Here is a 16,882-nt window from a genome sequence, read left to right as displayed (position 1 = left end):
AGAAAACTTAAAATAGGAACTATGAGGTAGAATACTAATGAAAAGCATTATTGCTAAATGAATTCAATTCTCAATTCTGCCATTTAAGGCTTATGAGTCTTGGGGAAAATTGTCTATCCTGTATTATCCTCAATTTCCTCCCTTTGTAAAATGGGGATGATGGACCCTACTAAAGGGATTGCTATACAAACTGAATGGCAAATGTAATTTAAAGCATCTAATACAATTCCTGGGGATTACTAGGTATGAAATAAATGTTAGTTCCTTCAAGAAAGAAAAAGGGTGGGAAAAGTTAACCACTTAGGTTGATATGGAGGCTCCCAGAGTCAGAGGAGGGAAATATTTATTTCTTCAATTCTGTCTCTAATTTGAGTAACTGCTTACATATTTGATGGATGAGTTAGATGGGACATAACATGACATGATGCAAAAAAGAAAAAAAAAGAGAATAATTACATACATACATACATATAATAATACATAATTGTTTCTATTGTTAGGATATTGCAAGTTATTTTTTTATTGTCTGTATACCTTGAGAATAATATTGGAAAAATTTATCCCAGACTTCCATCTGCATAGCTTACTTTATGATATCAACTTACCCTCATAACTCTACATGCATGAATGAAAATTCACATAAAGATCAATCTAAGTACAGCAGAATTAGGAAGGTGTATCTATTAAGTCCGTGCAAATCTTACATAAGCATAAATATAGACACAGATATAAACTGAGATCGCAAAAAACATAAAATTATTAAAAAAATTTTTTAAGTTTATTTATGTTTGAGAGACAGAGCATGAGCAGGGGAGGGGCAGAGAGAGAGGAGACACAGAATCAGAAGCAGGCTCCAGGATATGAGCTGTCAGCACAGAGTCTGACAGGGACTTGAACCGACAAACCGGGAGATCATGACCTGAGCCAAAGTCAGACGCTTAACTGACTGAGCCACTCAGGTGCCCCCAAATAAAATGAGTTTTGATAATCTTTGCTAGAGTCCTAAAGTTCTCAATAGCCTTGTATTATTTAATTTATATTAATTAATTTTTATGGTTTTAGGGATATATAAATTATAGTATATTTACTAAATAAAAATAATTAACAAGTACATATTTTTATGAAAATTGCCAAGTGAGAAATTCTGGGCCAGAGTAGGAAAAAAATTACTCTAAGAAAATGTTCTTTATCTCAAATAATTTAGAATTTATGCTGATATTACCAATAATTTAAGATTTATATGAATGGTGGAAAAACAAATAGCAATAAAATCACTTTGATGTTTTAAGTTATTATGGCCTACATTTTAAATGCAGTACTTGATTACCCAAAGCAACATTATGATTCAAATACTACATTTTACAGATGAGGAAGCTGTGATAAAAAGGGATTAATTTGATATGCTTAAATGCAAAGATTACAGGGCTAGAATTTTAGCCCATCCTATGACTCCCTTTCTCTGTCTAGAATACATCTTAAGATGTACATCCAATGTGGGGCTCGAACTTACAACTCCAAAATCCAGAGTCACATGCTCCACTGACTGAGCCAGGCTAGTGTCCCTCTAGTATATATCTTAAGACAGACAAAAATTACAACTGCACCTAAAGGGGAGAGTGTAAACAAAAATTTGATGAAAAAGCTACAAGATATATCAAGGACAGTGAAGATTCATGAAAGAAGAAGCATAGAGAGTGATTTATTATAGATAAATCAATACCTTAAAGAGTATTAAATGCAAAGCTAAAACATTTAGAACCTTTACTGTATGCAACAGATTAGAAAGTTAGAGTTCAGGGTAGGAAAATGGCGTGAAAAAATATTATGAAAGTATACGTAAGTGATATCCAAGATACAGTGAAATAAAGAGAAGTAGAGCAAAGAGCCCCTTTAATGTTGATATCTAAATATAAATTAGAATGATCTAAAATGGAATATTGGTAGCAAAAGGGAAAGAAAGTAATGTTGTGAAGAAAAAAAAAATCACAAAACCAAGAGACTGAATGGCTAAGTTATGTTAAAGGTGAGAATATGTAACAGCTCAAATATTTTTAAACATTTAATTTACCTGGTTGGAAGCTGTATAAGTAAAATTGTAGTGAGCTTTCATTGGCTGATTATCTTCCACCACTGTGACTTGTATAACAGGATCTATCAACCCAAGGATTTTAATAGTCTCAAATGCTAATGTGTTTCCTTCCTGGTATGATGAATGTGTGCATATCATATCTAATTTGTTCTGAAAAGAAGTATATAATAGTGTAAATTAAGTAGAAGTTCACTGCATACAAACCTGAAATAACAATACAAGTATACAAGTGTGAAACAGAAAAAGAACAAATCTTCTATCCCTCCATTCCCTTCAGTTCTCCACATCCACGTAGCAGATATAAATACACTCATTAATAACTCTTTTCATTTTTTGTACACATGCTATAAAATTTATTTTCAGACATAACCTAAATTAGCCATGATGCAATTAATATATGTCTCTTCTCATTCTAGGTGTAATGTTGATGAAGAATAACAGCTTTAGCCACAAAGAATGTAAGAAGAAAACCAACATCTAAAACAGAATTGCTATTAAATATTCAAATTTTAGCTTTGTACATAGATTTTTCACCTTCACTCAAAATCCATGACAATTATTGCTGTGACTGGTATATTAAAACCTTTTCAAATATGTTGACATTATTTTTCTAGGTCATGTTGCTTAAACCAGACATAGAACTTTAAGATGTCTGAAGATTTCTTGTGCATCAATTTCATCATCACATTACATATAAATACTAAAATTTAAGGTAAAAATGTATTTATAGTTTAATGATTTAAATTTAAAAATTTAACAATGTATTTCATTTATTTCTATTGAAATTCGGAGGTAAATGTAAACATCTTTTCAAAAAAAATTCCATGATAAAGGCCTAACCCAGACATTAACAAGATACATGTTTAGCTGTGTATCCAAGGAAAATACTTACATTAGAAACTGAAAATGTATATAAAATGTATCTGCCATTTTGTATGGTATCTGAAATGGGAAAAAATAAAGATATCAGATCAAAATGTAATTCTCTATTGTTAAATTCTCTATTTTTACAGTATAACAATTAAGAAATTAAAAAAAATGGTTTATTAATGAAGCAAATTAAACAGATTATCTTTTCATATTAAGGTTTTTAATCACCTCTATACAAAATAATCTTGGTAGTTTATTATTAAAGTAAGTAAATGTAATGAATACATATGTGCCTCATTTAATTTTTCAAAGATGGCTAAGATATTTATGGAAATTAACAGAAAGAAAAATTTACAGTAAAATGTACATAAAATAAATTCATTATTTTGAACGATATTTTATCTATTGCTAGTAAAATAAACCATGTAACATTCAGCTTACTTTGGAAGACATGGCACACCATAATTTTATTCTGTATCTTAAACTTTTTTCTTTATTTGAGGAAATAAAGTGAATCTGGAGACATGTTAAAGACTGAACTAAACTTTAATGAAGAAAATGGAACAAGACAATGATTTTATTTTTTAAAATTTTTTTTTGTTTCATTTATTTTTGAGAGAGAGAGTGAGAGAGAGCGAGAGAGAGCACAAGCAGGGGAAAGGCCGGGGGTGGGGGTGGCGGACATAGGATCCAAAAAGGGCTCCATGCTGACAGCAGTGAGCCTGATGTGGGGTTGAACTCACAAACCCTGAGATCATGACCTGAGCCAGAGTCGGATGCTCAACCAACTGAGCCACCCAGGCACCCCAAGACAATGATTTTCTATACTATCTATATATGTGATACAACTTTTTATTAATATTTTTATTTAACAGAGAAACTGAAGATTATGGCTAAAATAATTTGAAAGAAATAAAGTGAAAAAAGTCAAAGGAATTCAAGAATATATAATATTTTTTCAATAACATTAATTTACCTAAAATTTATCATAATTAATGAGATAAAAATCATAAACTGAAGGTCATTTCACGGTTTTCACGTTTATTTACGAGTTGATTATTTAGAAAATTCTGATTTTAACTTTCGAAGCACATACCTATATAGATACCATATTAGATGACCAAATCACATATCCATATTTAACCATCTCTTATATGAAAGTAAATTATCAACATACATTTTCATGAGTAGAAAGAAATATATTTGAGTATATTTATATAATTTGAGAAAAAAGAATAGCCTTAAAACCAAGCTCCACATCCTACCAATACAGATATGATCTCAACAACATTCTTTAATTGATGATCACAAATAATTTAGTTCAGCAGGAATCCAATCTCTTTTTTTTATATGTTTATTTATTTTTGAGACAGAGAAAAACAGAGCATGAGCAGGGGAGGGGCAGAGAGAGAGGGAGACACAGACTCTGAAGCAGGCTCCAGGCTCTGAGCTGTCAAGCACAGAACCCGATGCTGGGCTTGAACTCACAGACTGTTAGATCATGACCTGAGCTGAAGTCTCAACAACATTCTTTAATTGATGATCACAAATAATTTAGTTCAGCAGGAATCCAATCTCTTTTTTTTATATGTTTATTTATTTTTGAGACAGAGAAAAACAGAGCATGAGCAGGGGAGGGGCAGAGAGAGAGGGAGACACAGACTCTGAAGCAGGCTCCAGGCTCTGAGCTGTCAAGCACAGAACCCGATGCTGGGCTTGAACTCACAGACTGTTAGATCATGACCTGAGCTGAAGTCAGACGCTTAACCAACTGAGTCACCCAGGCACCCCAGGAATCCAATCTTAAGTAACTTTTACGTAGTAAATGTTTGGAACCTATTATCATGACAGAGCTCACCCTAGTGTGCTTAGACCCTAAGGTATTTGAAACCGAGCAAGAAGGCTGGTGTGCTGAAGTAGAATGAGAAATAGAATGAGAAATAAAGAGCAGTAGGGGACAACTGTGTGTGTGTGTGAGCTTGTGTGTGTGCACACATGTGCAAAGGTACAGATCACGGTCAGTGGTCTAGGTCTTGGTAAAGTCTCTGGTTCCTAACTGAATCATCTTTTAAAAGATGATTTTAAAATCTATCTGCTGGATTGTAAATAAAATGTACATGGAGTTTGAGAAGAACTATGGACATAGACCAGTTAGGGAGGTATTACACTAATTAAAATGAAAGACAGTAATGATAGTGGTGGAACTGATGAGAGAACTAGGTCAAGGGAGAACCAAGAGAGATTCCTAGGTTGTGAGAGAAAATGGTCAACTAAAGTTTTTTGGCATCTCGTAGAGATGAAATTACCATCAACTGACAGGTAAGACTGCAGGTGGAGCAGATATATTGCAGTAATCTATATGTTTATAGATAAGACTTAAAAATGAACATGAATTTTTTAATAGATTCCATATTTTCAAATTGTAAGAGAGCACAACAATGCATAGACTATTTCTTGAAGTTAGAGATATTTGGATGTTTCACACACATACAAAGACATATGGGATATTTAATACATCTGAGAAGTAGTGGGCTAAAATAGGAGCTAAACTATAATTCTTTGTACACATATATATAAAACAAATACCTAAGAGCCTTCTATTAAAAGAAAGAAGATAATATGAAAGTTAACACATTTATTAGGGTAATTATAATTGACTAAACCGATATTTTTACTATGGTGTAATTATATATTAGCAAAAAATGGCTCATCGTTTATTCATTTGGATTACTGAATTTTCAAGTTTGGGGCTCATGAAATAAAATTAAAGACAATAATTAAATTGTGAAACATTTATATGATAATATTCTTACCTTAAATAATTTAACATTAATTAACTAAACTTTTAAATGTTTGTTTTTTTATAGTAATAAAATTTTAGTTTTAACTATTACAATCATTTAAGAGAGTTGAAACTATGATACAATTTATATATCTGTGAATTTATTAACTACTTTAATTAAAATTAATAATCTAATAGAGAAAGATATCTATACTTGTCAAACAACTTGACAATGAACTAATAGACAAAACTAAATATTGTAATTTAATATTGATAATTTAAAGAACAATGTTAAATTTCAGAAAGTAACCTCATAGACTAAAATAGATAAAAAACAAGAATTAAAAATAAAGCTTGTGACATTTTTTAAACAGATGCATATATCAATAAAGGCAAATGTTCCCTCATCAGAATGAACATTTAAAAGCATATCACATTGAGACTTACTTTTAGTTTCACCATCATCCCAGAAAAAGTCTCCTTTTGCTGTGTTATCTTCATCTAATGCAACTATAAGTCCTAGAGGGTTCTTTCGGCTGTTAAGTAAGTTTGGGAGATTTGTTATTCAAAGTAAATTTATAATAGTGAAATATCCTATAAATAAGTCCATTTCAACCTAATGGATTTTTAGGAGTACTGCATTCATGTGAGAACATTGATATCAATAAAATTTATGTCTATACTTATTAATAATTTGTCCACAAGAAAATAATTTATAAATAAAAATAAATATAATAAACATAATATGGAATTGTTTGGAGGCTAAGTAGGACACAAGCAAAATTGAAACAGTATAATGATACTTCAATTCAAACAAGAAAAATTAAATATACCTTATGAATGCAGAATATATTTAACATGTATTTACAACACCTCAATTAACTCTACCTTGCAATTTATCAGGGCTACATCTTATATACATAAAAATGAAAAGTACAATATAACAAATTTAATGCAGAGCGCCTGGGTGGCTCAGTCGGTTGAGTGTCAGGCTTTAGCTCAGGTCATGATCTCATGGTTCGTGAGTTTGAGCCCAACGTCTGGCTCTGTGCTGACAGCTCAGAGCCTGGAGCCTGCTTCTGATTCTGTGTCTCCCTATCTTTCTGCTCCTCCCCTGTTCATACTCTGTCTCTCTCTCAAAAATAAATAAACATTAAAAAATTAAAAAAAAATAATGCTCAGTGGAATATCTAATAACCTTAAAAATCAAGCTAATTCTATCCTGAGACATAATAAATAAAATTTTTTCCTTAGTTATATATTACTGTAGGTTTTTAAACCTAAAATAGTACCCCTAAAATAGTACCCCTATGCAGTCCAGGCAACTGCTCTGTATACAACATATTCCATCCTGCATACACTCACCAAAGCGTATGCTTCTCTTGTTCAATACAGCTCTAGAATTTAACTAATTTGTTGGAGAACACATTCAAGAAACAGTTACAGTCTGAAAATAATCAATTGTAGAATGCCAAAATAATTACATTACTAGCACACATTCATTCACTCATATATGTGTTCCTTCAACAAATATTTAGCGAAAATAGGGAGCAGATTATGAGTCAGATGTTATTATTGGTTTGGGGACTAAAGCAGCGAAAAGTCAAGTCCCTGCCTTCATGGAGTTTACAGTCTAGGGGAGTGAACACACTACCTGTACGACTCCAGATATTCTTAAGGTTATGAAGAAAACACAGGAGGATAAGGAATAGAGAGTGACTATCTCTTGCGATGTTGCAAAATGTGAGGAAATATGTGGATTCAATATAACACCTTATGTGCCCTTTTGAGCCAGAATTTTCAAGTTTCGTCTTTTTTCCCCAAATATTTCTGTAATTTATTCTTAATGAACAACTTAGTTTCTGTCTTGTTCTTTCCCTACACAGAATTTTCCACCTCATTTATCAATTTAAATGTAAAACATTTTAGCAGAAAGAAAAACATGTGTCATTTACATATTGAAAATCTAAGTATGATTTTTTAACAATTATATAATTTACTTTAAGTTCTCATATTTTTATTAAGATAAGGACTGAACTTTAATTATACATATTCTATAGAGAATGTCAGCACATTTTTAGCACAAGAAATAAATTTATAATCTATGTTCATTCTTTAAGTCAAGCAGTTTGTAATAATGTATATAATTTGCATTTTTTTTTATAAATGATGATTATATTTAAGAATTCCCTCTCTACATAAATATTCTGGTGAAAAAAATGAAACATTAATCTTTGATTCTTAATAAAATAGAAATATTAAAACTTGAATTATATCTCAGATTTAAGTTAATGATTTGTCATTTTACCTTGCATTTGTAGTTACAGCAGGTTGTTGAATGGGGATAATATAACCTCCTCTAAGATGTAATCCTATTTTGTCTCCTGGAAGGTACATATTAACACGTTGTTTTTTCCATGGCCTTTTTGCACCCTAATATTTAGAAGTTAGGAAGATTTTTTTAGTATTTGTAAAAATTTTAATCCCACTTCACAATAATTTGAATTTACACATTGAAATAATTTTTACTGTGAGCAATTCAGGTCATTTAAATGAATATTAATATGCTGACTTTGAACTTTGAAAAAATTTTTTTTCAGTTTATTGAACAAGGCAGGATAAAAATAAATCTACTTTCCCCCCCAAAACCAAAACCCAACTTAGAGAAATCCATTTCCCCTCTATGATATTTAGTACTCTTACTTAGCCCTATTTTTATTGTTTGTTCTTGTTTAAAAAAGCTTTTAAAAAATCATTGTTTCTATAAAAATAAAGAGTCTGCTTAGCAAAAGTAAGTGATATACAAAATGATGCCTTTTAAAATAAATACTTCTTAAAGGTCTTAGTCAATTACAAAAATAGGTTGAATATGAATGCTACCATGTTGCCTTTTCAAAGTTGAAAAGAAAATCTTTCCCGAACTTTTGAATGTACCATTATAAAAACAAATGTTTAGGATTAGCTCAGTACTCAATTCCTCTGGCATTAAAATAAATATATAAATAGAAAAAGTATTAAAATGAATCCCCACTCCTTCCTAAAATTACCCCTGACTTATTTCTGTAAACTAAAAATAAGTAAGACTCCAGGGGGAAGATGGCAGCATAGGAGGACGCTGGGCTCACCTCACCCTGCTGACCACTTAGATTCCACCCACACCTGCCTAAATAACCCAGAAAACCACCAGAAGACTAGCAGAATGGACTCTCCAGAGCCAAGTGTAGACAAGAGGCCCATGGAAGAGGGTAGGAAGGGTAGAAAGGCGGTGCGTGCTACACGGACTGGCGGGAGGGACTGGGTGGTGGAGGGGCACCCCGCCAGGCAAGGCAGAGCGCCTGAAGTCTGGCTTGCAAAAGCCAAGGGGTGGGACTCCGTGAGTTCTGACAGCCGGTGGGACTTAACATCTAGAATGTTAAAAGTCAACAGCTCTGCTCTCAGAGACTGGGGAGGGTGAGACGACGCAGGGAGGGAGAGTTGTTGAGCCCCAGAAGACAAAACTCAGCTTGGCACGGGAACAAAGGCGCTGGCAAGCGCCATCTCCCCCTCCCATCCCCCAGCCAAAATTCCAAAGGGAACCAGTTCCCGGCACCAAACTTGCCTGCACTGTGCAAACACCCAACTCTGTGCTTTTGTGGATCCATCCCTCCAACGGGTCTGCCTCCCTCCTGGTGCTGCAAGGCCCCTCCCACAGAGGACCTCCCACGCAAATCAAGCTAAGCCTGCCCCTCTCGCCCCTGTGCACCTTGCGGATCCACCCGGGCTAATATGCCAGATGCCATGCAAGCCTGGCAGTGTGCAAATAGCCCAGACAGGGGCCACACCACTCCACAGTGAGTCCTGCCCTTGGGAGAGTGGAAGGTAAGGTACACACCAGTCTGACTGGAGCCCCAGCGGTGGGCTGGGGGCAGACATCAGGTCTGACTGCAGCCCTGCCCACAATACAAGTCACCCTGGACAGCACAGGGGAAGTGCCCTGCAGTTCCAAGCCATCTCAGGGAGTACCCAAAATGACAAAACAGAAGAATTCTCCTCAAAAGAAACTCCAGGAAGTAGTGACAGCTAACGAATTGATCAAAAACAATTTAAGCAATATAACAGAAAAAGAATTTAGGATAATGGTCATAAAATTAATTGCTGGGCTTGAAAAAACACATAGAGGACAGCAGAGAATCTATTGCTACAGAGATCAAGGGATTAAGAAACAGTCATGAGGAGCTAAAAAATGCTATAAATGAGGTGCAAAATAAAATGGAAGTGGCCATAGCACGGACTGAAGAGGCAGAGGAGAGAATAGGTGAATTAGAAGATAAAATTATGGAAAAAAAGGAAGCTGAGAAAAAGAGAGATAAAAAAAAATCCAGGAGTATGAGGGAAGAATTAGAGAACTAAGTTATGCAATCAAATGGAATAATATCCATATCATAGGAATTCCAGAAGAAGAAGAGAGAGAAAGGGGCTGAAGGTGTACTTGAACAAATCATAGCTGAGAACTTCCCTGATCTGGGGAAGGAAAAAGGCACTGAAATCCAAGAGGCACAGAGAACTCCCTTCAGACGTAACATGAATTGATCTGCATGACATGTTGTAGTGAAACTGGCAAAATAAAGGATAAAGAAAAAATTCTGAAAGCAGCTAGAGATAAACATGCTATAACTTACAAGGGTAGACCCATAAGAGTAGTGGCAGACCTACCTACTGAAATTTGGTAGGCGAGAAAGGAATGGCAGGAAATCTTCAGTGTGATGAATAGAAAAAATAGCCAAAAATTCTTTATCTAGCAAGTCTGTCATTCAGAATAGAAAGAGAGATAAAGGATTCCCCAAACAAAAACTGAAGGAATTCATCACCACTAAACCAGCCCTACAAGAGATCCTAAGGGGGATTCTGCGAGTGAAATGTTGCAAGGACCACAAAGTACCAGAGACAGCACTACAAGCATGAAACCTACAGACATCACAATGACTCTAAACCCATATCTTTCTATAATAACACTGAATGTAAATGGACTAAATGCACCAACCAAAAGACACAGGGTATCAGAATGGATAAAAAAACAAGACCCATCTATTTGCTGTCTACAAGAGACTCATTTTAGACCTGAGGACACCTTCAGATTGAAAGTGAGGGGATGGAGAACTATTTATCATGCTACTGGAAGTCAAAAGAAAGGTGGAGTAGCCATACTTATATCAGACCAACTAGACTTTAAATTAAAGGCTGTAACAAGAGAAGAAGAAGGGCATTATATAATAATTACAGGGTCTATCCATCAGGAAGAGCTAACAATTATAAATGTCTCTGCACTGAATACAGGAGCCCCCAAATACATAAAACAATCACAAACATAAGCAACCATATTGATAAGAATGTGGCAATTGCAGGGGACTTTAATACCCCACTGAACAATGGATAGATCATCTAGACACACAGTCAATAAAGAAACAAGGGCCCTGAATGATACATTGGATCAGATGGACTTGTCAGATATATTTAGAACTCTGCATCCCAAAGCAACAGAATATACTTTCTTCTCAAGTGCACATGGAACATTCTCTGAGATAGATCACATACTGGGTCACAAAACAGCCCTTCATAAGTATAAAAGAATTGAGATCATACCATGCACACTTTCAGACCACAATGCTATGAAACTTAAAATCAACCACAGGAAAAAGTCTGGAAAACCTCCAAAAGCATGGAGGTTAAAGAACACCCTACTAAAGAATTAATGCATCAACCAGGCAATTAGAGAATAAATTTAAAAATATGTGGAAACAAATGAAAATGAAAATACAACAATCCAAATGCTTTGGGATGCAGCAAAGGCAGTCCTGAGAGGAAAATACATTGCAATCCAGGCTTATCTCAAGAAACAAGAAAAATCCCAAATATAAAATCTAACAGGACACCTAAAGGAAATAGAAGCAGAACAGCAAAGGCAGCCTAAACCCAGCAGAAGAAGAGAAATAATAAAGATCAGAGCAGAGATAAATAATATAGAATCTAAAAAAACTGTAGAGCAGATCAATGAAACCAAGAGCTGGTTTTTTGAAAAAATAAACAAAATTGATAAGCCTCTAGCCAGGCTTCTCAAAAGGAAAAGGGAGAGGACCCAAATAGATAAAATCATGAATTAAAATGGAGTTATTACAACTAATCCCTCAGAAATACACAATTATCAGGGAATACTATGAAAAACTATATGCCAACAAACTGGACAACCTGGAAGAAATGGACAAATTCCTAAGCACCCACACACTCCCAAAACTCAAATAGAAAGAAACAGAAAACTTGAACAGACCCCCAACCAGCAAAGAAATTGAATCAGATATCAAAAATCTCCCAACAAATAAGAGTCCAGGACCAGATGGATTCCCTGGGGAATTCTACCAGACATTTAAAGCAGAGATAATACCCATCCTTCTCAAGCGGTTCCAAAAAATAGAAAGGGAAGGGAAACTTCCAGACTCATTCTATGAAGCCAGCATTACTCTGATTCCTAAACCAGACAGAGACCCAGCAAAAAAAAGAGAACTACAAGCCAATATCCATGATGAATATGGATGCAAAAATTCTCAATAAGATACCAGCAAATCGAATTCAACAGCATATAAAAAGAATTATTCACCATGATCACGTGGGATTCATCCCTGTAGGGCTGGTTCAACATTTGCAAATCAATCAATGCGATACATCACATTAATAAAAGAAAAGAAGAACCATATGATCCTGTCAATCGATGCAGAAAAATCATTTGACAAAATTCAGCATCTTTCTTAATAAAAACCCTCAAGAAGGTCGGGATAGAAGGAACATACTTAAACATCATAAAAGCCATTTATGAAAAGCCCACAGCTAATATCATCCTCAATGGGGAAAAACTGAGAGCTTTCCCCCTGAGATCAGGAACACAACAGGGATGTCCACTCTCACCGCTGTTGTTTAACATATTGTTGGAAGTTCTAGCATCAGCAATCAGACAACAAAAGAAAATCAAAGGCATCGAAATTGGCAAAGATGAAGTCAAGCTTTCGCTTTTTGCAGATGACATGATATTATACATGGAAAACCCGACAGACTCCACCAAAAGTCTTCTAGAACTGATACATGAATTCAGCAAAGTCGCAGGATACAAAATCAATGTACAGAAATCAGTTGCATTCTACACACTAATAATGAAGCAACAGAAAGACAAAGAAACTGATCCCATTCGCAAATGCACCAAGAAACATCAAATACCTAGGAATGAACCTAACCAAAGATGTAAAAGATCTGTATACTGAAAACTATAGAAAGCTTATGAAGGAAATTGAAGAAGATACAAAGAAATGGAAAAACATTCCATGCTTATAGATTGGAAGAATAAATACTATGAAAATGTCAATACTACCAAAAGCTATCTACACATTCAATGCAATCCCAATCAAAATTGCACCAGCATTCTTCTTGAAGCTAGAAAAAGCAATCCTAAAATTTGTATGGAACCACAAAAGACCCTGAATAGCCAAAGTAATTTTGAAGAAGAAGACCAAAACAGGAGGCATCACAATCCCAGACTTTAGGCTCTACCACAAAGCTGTAATCATCAAGATAGCATGGTATTGGCACAAAAACAGACACACAGACCAGTGGAATAGAATAGAGACTCCAGAATTGGACCCACAAAAGTATGGCCAACTAATATTTGACAAAGCAGGAAAGAATATCCAATAGAAAAAAGACAGTCTCTTTAACAAATGGTGCTGGGAGACATGCAACATGCAAAAGAATGACACTAGACCACTTTCTTACACCATTCACCAAAATAAACTCAAAATGGATAAAGGACCTGAATGTGAGACAGGAAACCATCAAAACCCTAGAGGAGAAAACCTCTCTGACCTCAGCCGCAGCAATTTCTTACTTGACGCATCTCCAAAGGCAAGGGAATTAAAAGCAAAGATGAACTATTGGGACCTCATGAAGATAAAAAGCTTCTGAACTGCAAAGGAAACAATCAACAAAACTAAAAGGCAACCGACGGAATGGGAAAAGATATTTGCAAATGACATATCGGACAAAGGGCTAGTATCCAAAATCTGTAAAGAACTCACCAAACTCCACACACGAAAAACAAATAACGCATTGAAGAAATGGGCAGAAAACGTGAGTAGACACTTCTCTAAAGAAGACATCCAGATGGCCAATAGGCACATGAAAAGATGCTCAATGTCACTCCTCATCAGGGAAATACAAATCAAAACCACACTGAGATACCACCTCATGCCAGTCAGAGTGGCTACAATGAACAAAGCAGGAGACCATAGATGCTGGCGAGGATGTGGAGAAACGAGAACCCTTCTTGCACTGTTGGGAATGCAAACTGGTGCAGCCACTCTGGAAAACAGTGTGGAGGTTCCTTAAAAAATTAAAAATAGATCTATCTTATGACCCAGCAATAGCACTGCTAGGAATTTACTCAAGGGATACAGGAGTGCTGATGGATCGGGGCACTTGTACCCTAATGTTTATAGCAGCACTTTCTACAATAGCCGAATTATGGAAAGAGCCTAAATGTCCATCAACTGATGAATGGATAAAGAAATTGTGGTTTATATGCACAATGGAATACTACTTGGCAATGAGAAAGAATGAAATATGGCCTTTTGTAGCAACGTGGATGGAACTGGAGAGTGCTATGCTAAGTGAAATAAGTCATACAGAGAAAGACAGATACCGTATGTTTTCACTCTTATGTGGATCCTGAGAAACTTAACAGAAGACCATGGGGGAGGGGAAGGGAAAAAAAAGTTAGAGAAGGAGAGAGCCAAACCATAAAAGACTCTTAACTGAGAATAAACTGAAGGTTGATGGGGGGTGGGAGGGAGGGGAGGGTGGGTGATGGACATTGAGGAGGGCACCTGTTGGGATGAGCCCTGGGTGTTGTATGGAAACCAATTTGACAATAAATTTCATATTTAAAAAATAAAATAAAAATAAATAAGATTTTATACTAAAGAATATAACTTTATATTAGTCACATGCAACAAACATATACTTGCCCATGTGCAACAAAACATGTATACCGGCACAAATAGTACCATTATCCAAAATTATTCATTTTTTATAAGAATCACACAAATGCTGACAACAGATAGGCTATATGTTTGGAATTAAGTTTCCACATCAGATGTTTCGCAGTATAATTCTTGTGAGTCTATTATTATATTAAAGTTACTTACAGTTTCATAATCATACCAAGTAGCATTAGGGATATATGCACTCACTGTATCTGCTCCCTAAAATAAAACAAGATAATTTATATGTTTTTCATTTGTTTACTTTTATCAGAAAAGTATTATACCAAATATTTATATTTTTTTCATTTGTTTACTTTAATTTGTTTACTTTTATCAGAAAAGTATTATACCAAATATTAAGTTGGGTTTTATTTTTTTTTATTAAAAAAATTTTTTTTAAGGTGTATTTATTATTGAAAGACAGACATAGGTTGAGCAGGGGCGGGGTAGAGAGAGGGAGAGACACAGAATCAGACATAGGCCTCAGGCTCTGAGCTGTCAGCACAGAGGCGGTGCTCAAAGTCACAAACTGCGAAATCATGACATGGGCTGAAGTCGGTCGCTTAACCGACTGAGCTACCCAGGTGCCCCTAAGTTGGGTTTTAATAGTCAAGAAAAAAACCTCCTTTGTATTGTTACATTCCCATATTTGTTATAAATAATAATCAACAGACTCTTTTATTAGTTTCATATAATATAATAATTTAAAACACACCAAAAGCAAAGTTGAAATTTATTTAAGTAGCAATTGAAAAAATCAATGCATACTTGCATTTGTACTGTCATAATCTCCATGGTAATTGCAAATGTGTACACATTAATTTTTGTATATTTCCATGGGCATATAGACTTTTAAATGATAGATAAAACCAAATATCTCACTCCACTACATTTTCAATATGGTCATATGATCAGCTGACTTTCAAGAACCTCTTTATCTAAAAGTTAGCAAAATTTCAATGTCTATGTATAGTTAAATGAGAGTTCATTGTTATTGCTATGGATTTGATTTTGATTCCATAAAGTTGTCTTCTTAAGAAGAATACTAATTTTATATAATTTTATTTCCACAGTTACACATTATATATTTGAAAAGCATAAATCTACTTATCATTTTTATTATTTTTAGCATTTCTTCTACATTTTAGAATTCAATTCAACATTTATCAGGTTGAATCAGTCTACTGAGTAACATTTATTACCAAGTTGTGTTTTTTGTTTTTTATAATTTAGTGTGGATTTGGTTATAAAGTTTTCCTTTAAAAGCAATAAATGTATTAGAGTTGTAAAACTTACCTCTTTCAAGACTGGAGTAATAAGTAATGAGGGGCCCCATAAGAATTGAGTGTCCTCAGTCCAGGTATTCATATCCTCATAAAACCTAAGAATAATGACAATTTGCTACATAATGCCATGTTTACAATATAACGGTAAAAAAAATAGGTTTATCCATATTCCTTCTTGGGTTTATCATTTCAGTCTTTTCCCGGGAATTATTATTAGCTTTAATTTTTACTTGTTTGACCTGTCATTTTGAATCTATGGTTCTTATATCCTTATGGTTCATCTGACACTCAAGAAGGAAGGAAGGAAGGAAGGAAGGAAGGAAGGAAGGAAGGAAGGAAGGGAGAGGGGGAAGAAAGGAGGGAAGGTGGGAGGAAATTAGTTCATCTGGGCTCAAAAAAATCTATCATACATGATAAGGTTATCTGTTATCTGTAATAAACAACTATTCTGTTTAATTCATTTTCCCCTCTAAGATAGGTTTGTAAAGTACCAGAAATCTTTCATACACGACTTTCTTCCTTTAAAATTTTTCGTTAAAAAATTCGTGTTTTGATATGGATTCGAAAGTCATTTCTTGAGGAAAGGTCCTGCTTTGCTCAAAATATACAAAGGCAAACACAATTCATTGCTCTGTGACTATACTGTACTCTTGATCTATATACTCAGATGATTTTGACAATACATAATAAGTTTTCAATAACTGCATATTTAATATTGCTAATATAATTTACCCAATATATTTTCTATATATTTTTTCTTTTAAGATCTATTTAATTCCCACATTTCTAACTTAAT

The 16,882-nt window shown here is 34.4% G+C and overlaps 1 protein-coding gene across 4 annotated transcripts in view; it reads right to left on the bottom strand.

Annotated features, from left to right (window-relative positions):
- SI (sucrase-isomaltase) overlaps positions 1-16,882 on the bottom strand; it is a 155,231-nt gene that overhangs the window by 49,068 nt on the left and 89,281 nt on the right. For all 4 annotated transcript variants that reach the window (XM_053903663.1, XM_053903664.1, XM_053903666.1 and 1 more), the window contains 6 exons: positions 16,097-16,181; positions 14,963-15,019; positions 8,050-8,174; positions 6,189-6,277; positions 2,982-3,031; positions 2,069-2,239 (listed from right to left, as the gene is read on the bottom strand). In XM_053903663.1, coding sequence (XP_053759638.1) covers positions 2,069-2,239; positions 2,982-3,031; positions 6,189-6,277; positions 8,050-8,174; positions 14,963-15,019; positions 16,097-16,181 — 577 coding nt within the window. The remainder of the gene's footprint in view (positions 1-2,068; positions 2,240-2,981; positions 3,032-6,188; positions 6,278-8,049; positions 8,175-14,962; positions 15,020-16,096; positions 16,182-16,882) is intronic.

The sequence above is a fragment of the Panthera pardus genome, unplaced genomic scaffold (assembly GCF_024362965.1).
Source record: "Panthera pardus isolate Hobbes unplaced genomic scaffold, ASM2436296v1 HiC_scaffold_16, whole genome shotgun sequence".
NCBI lineage: Eukaryota > Metazoa > Chordata > Mammalia > Carnivora > Felidae > Panthera > Panthera pardus.
This window is presented reverse-complemented; position numbering and strand designations above follow the sequence as displayed.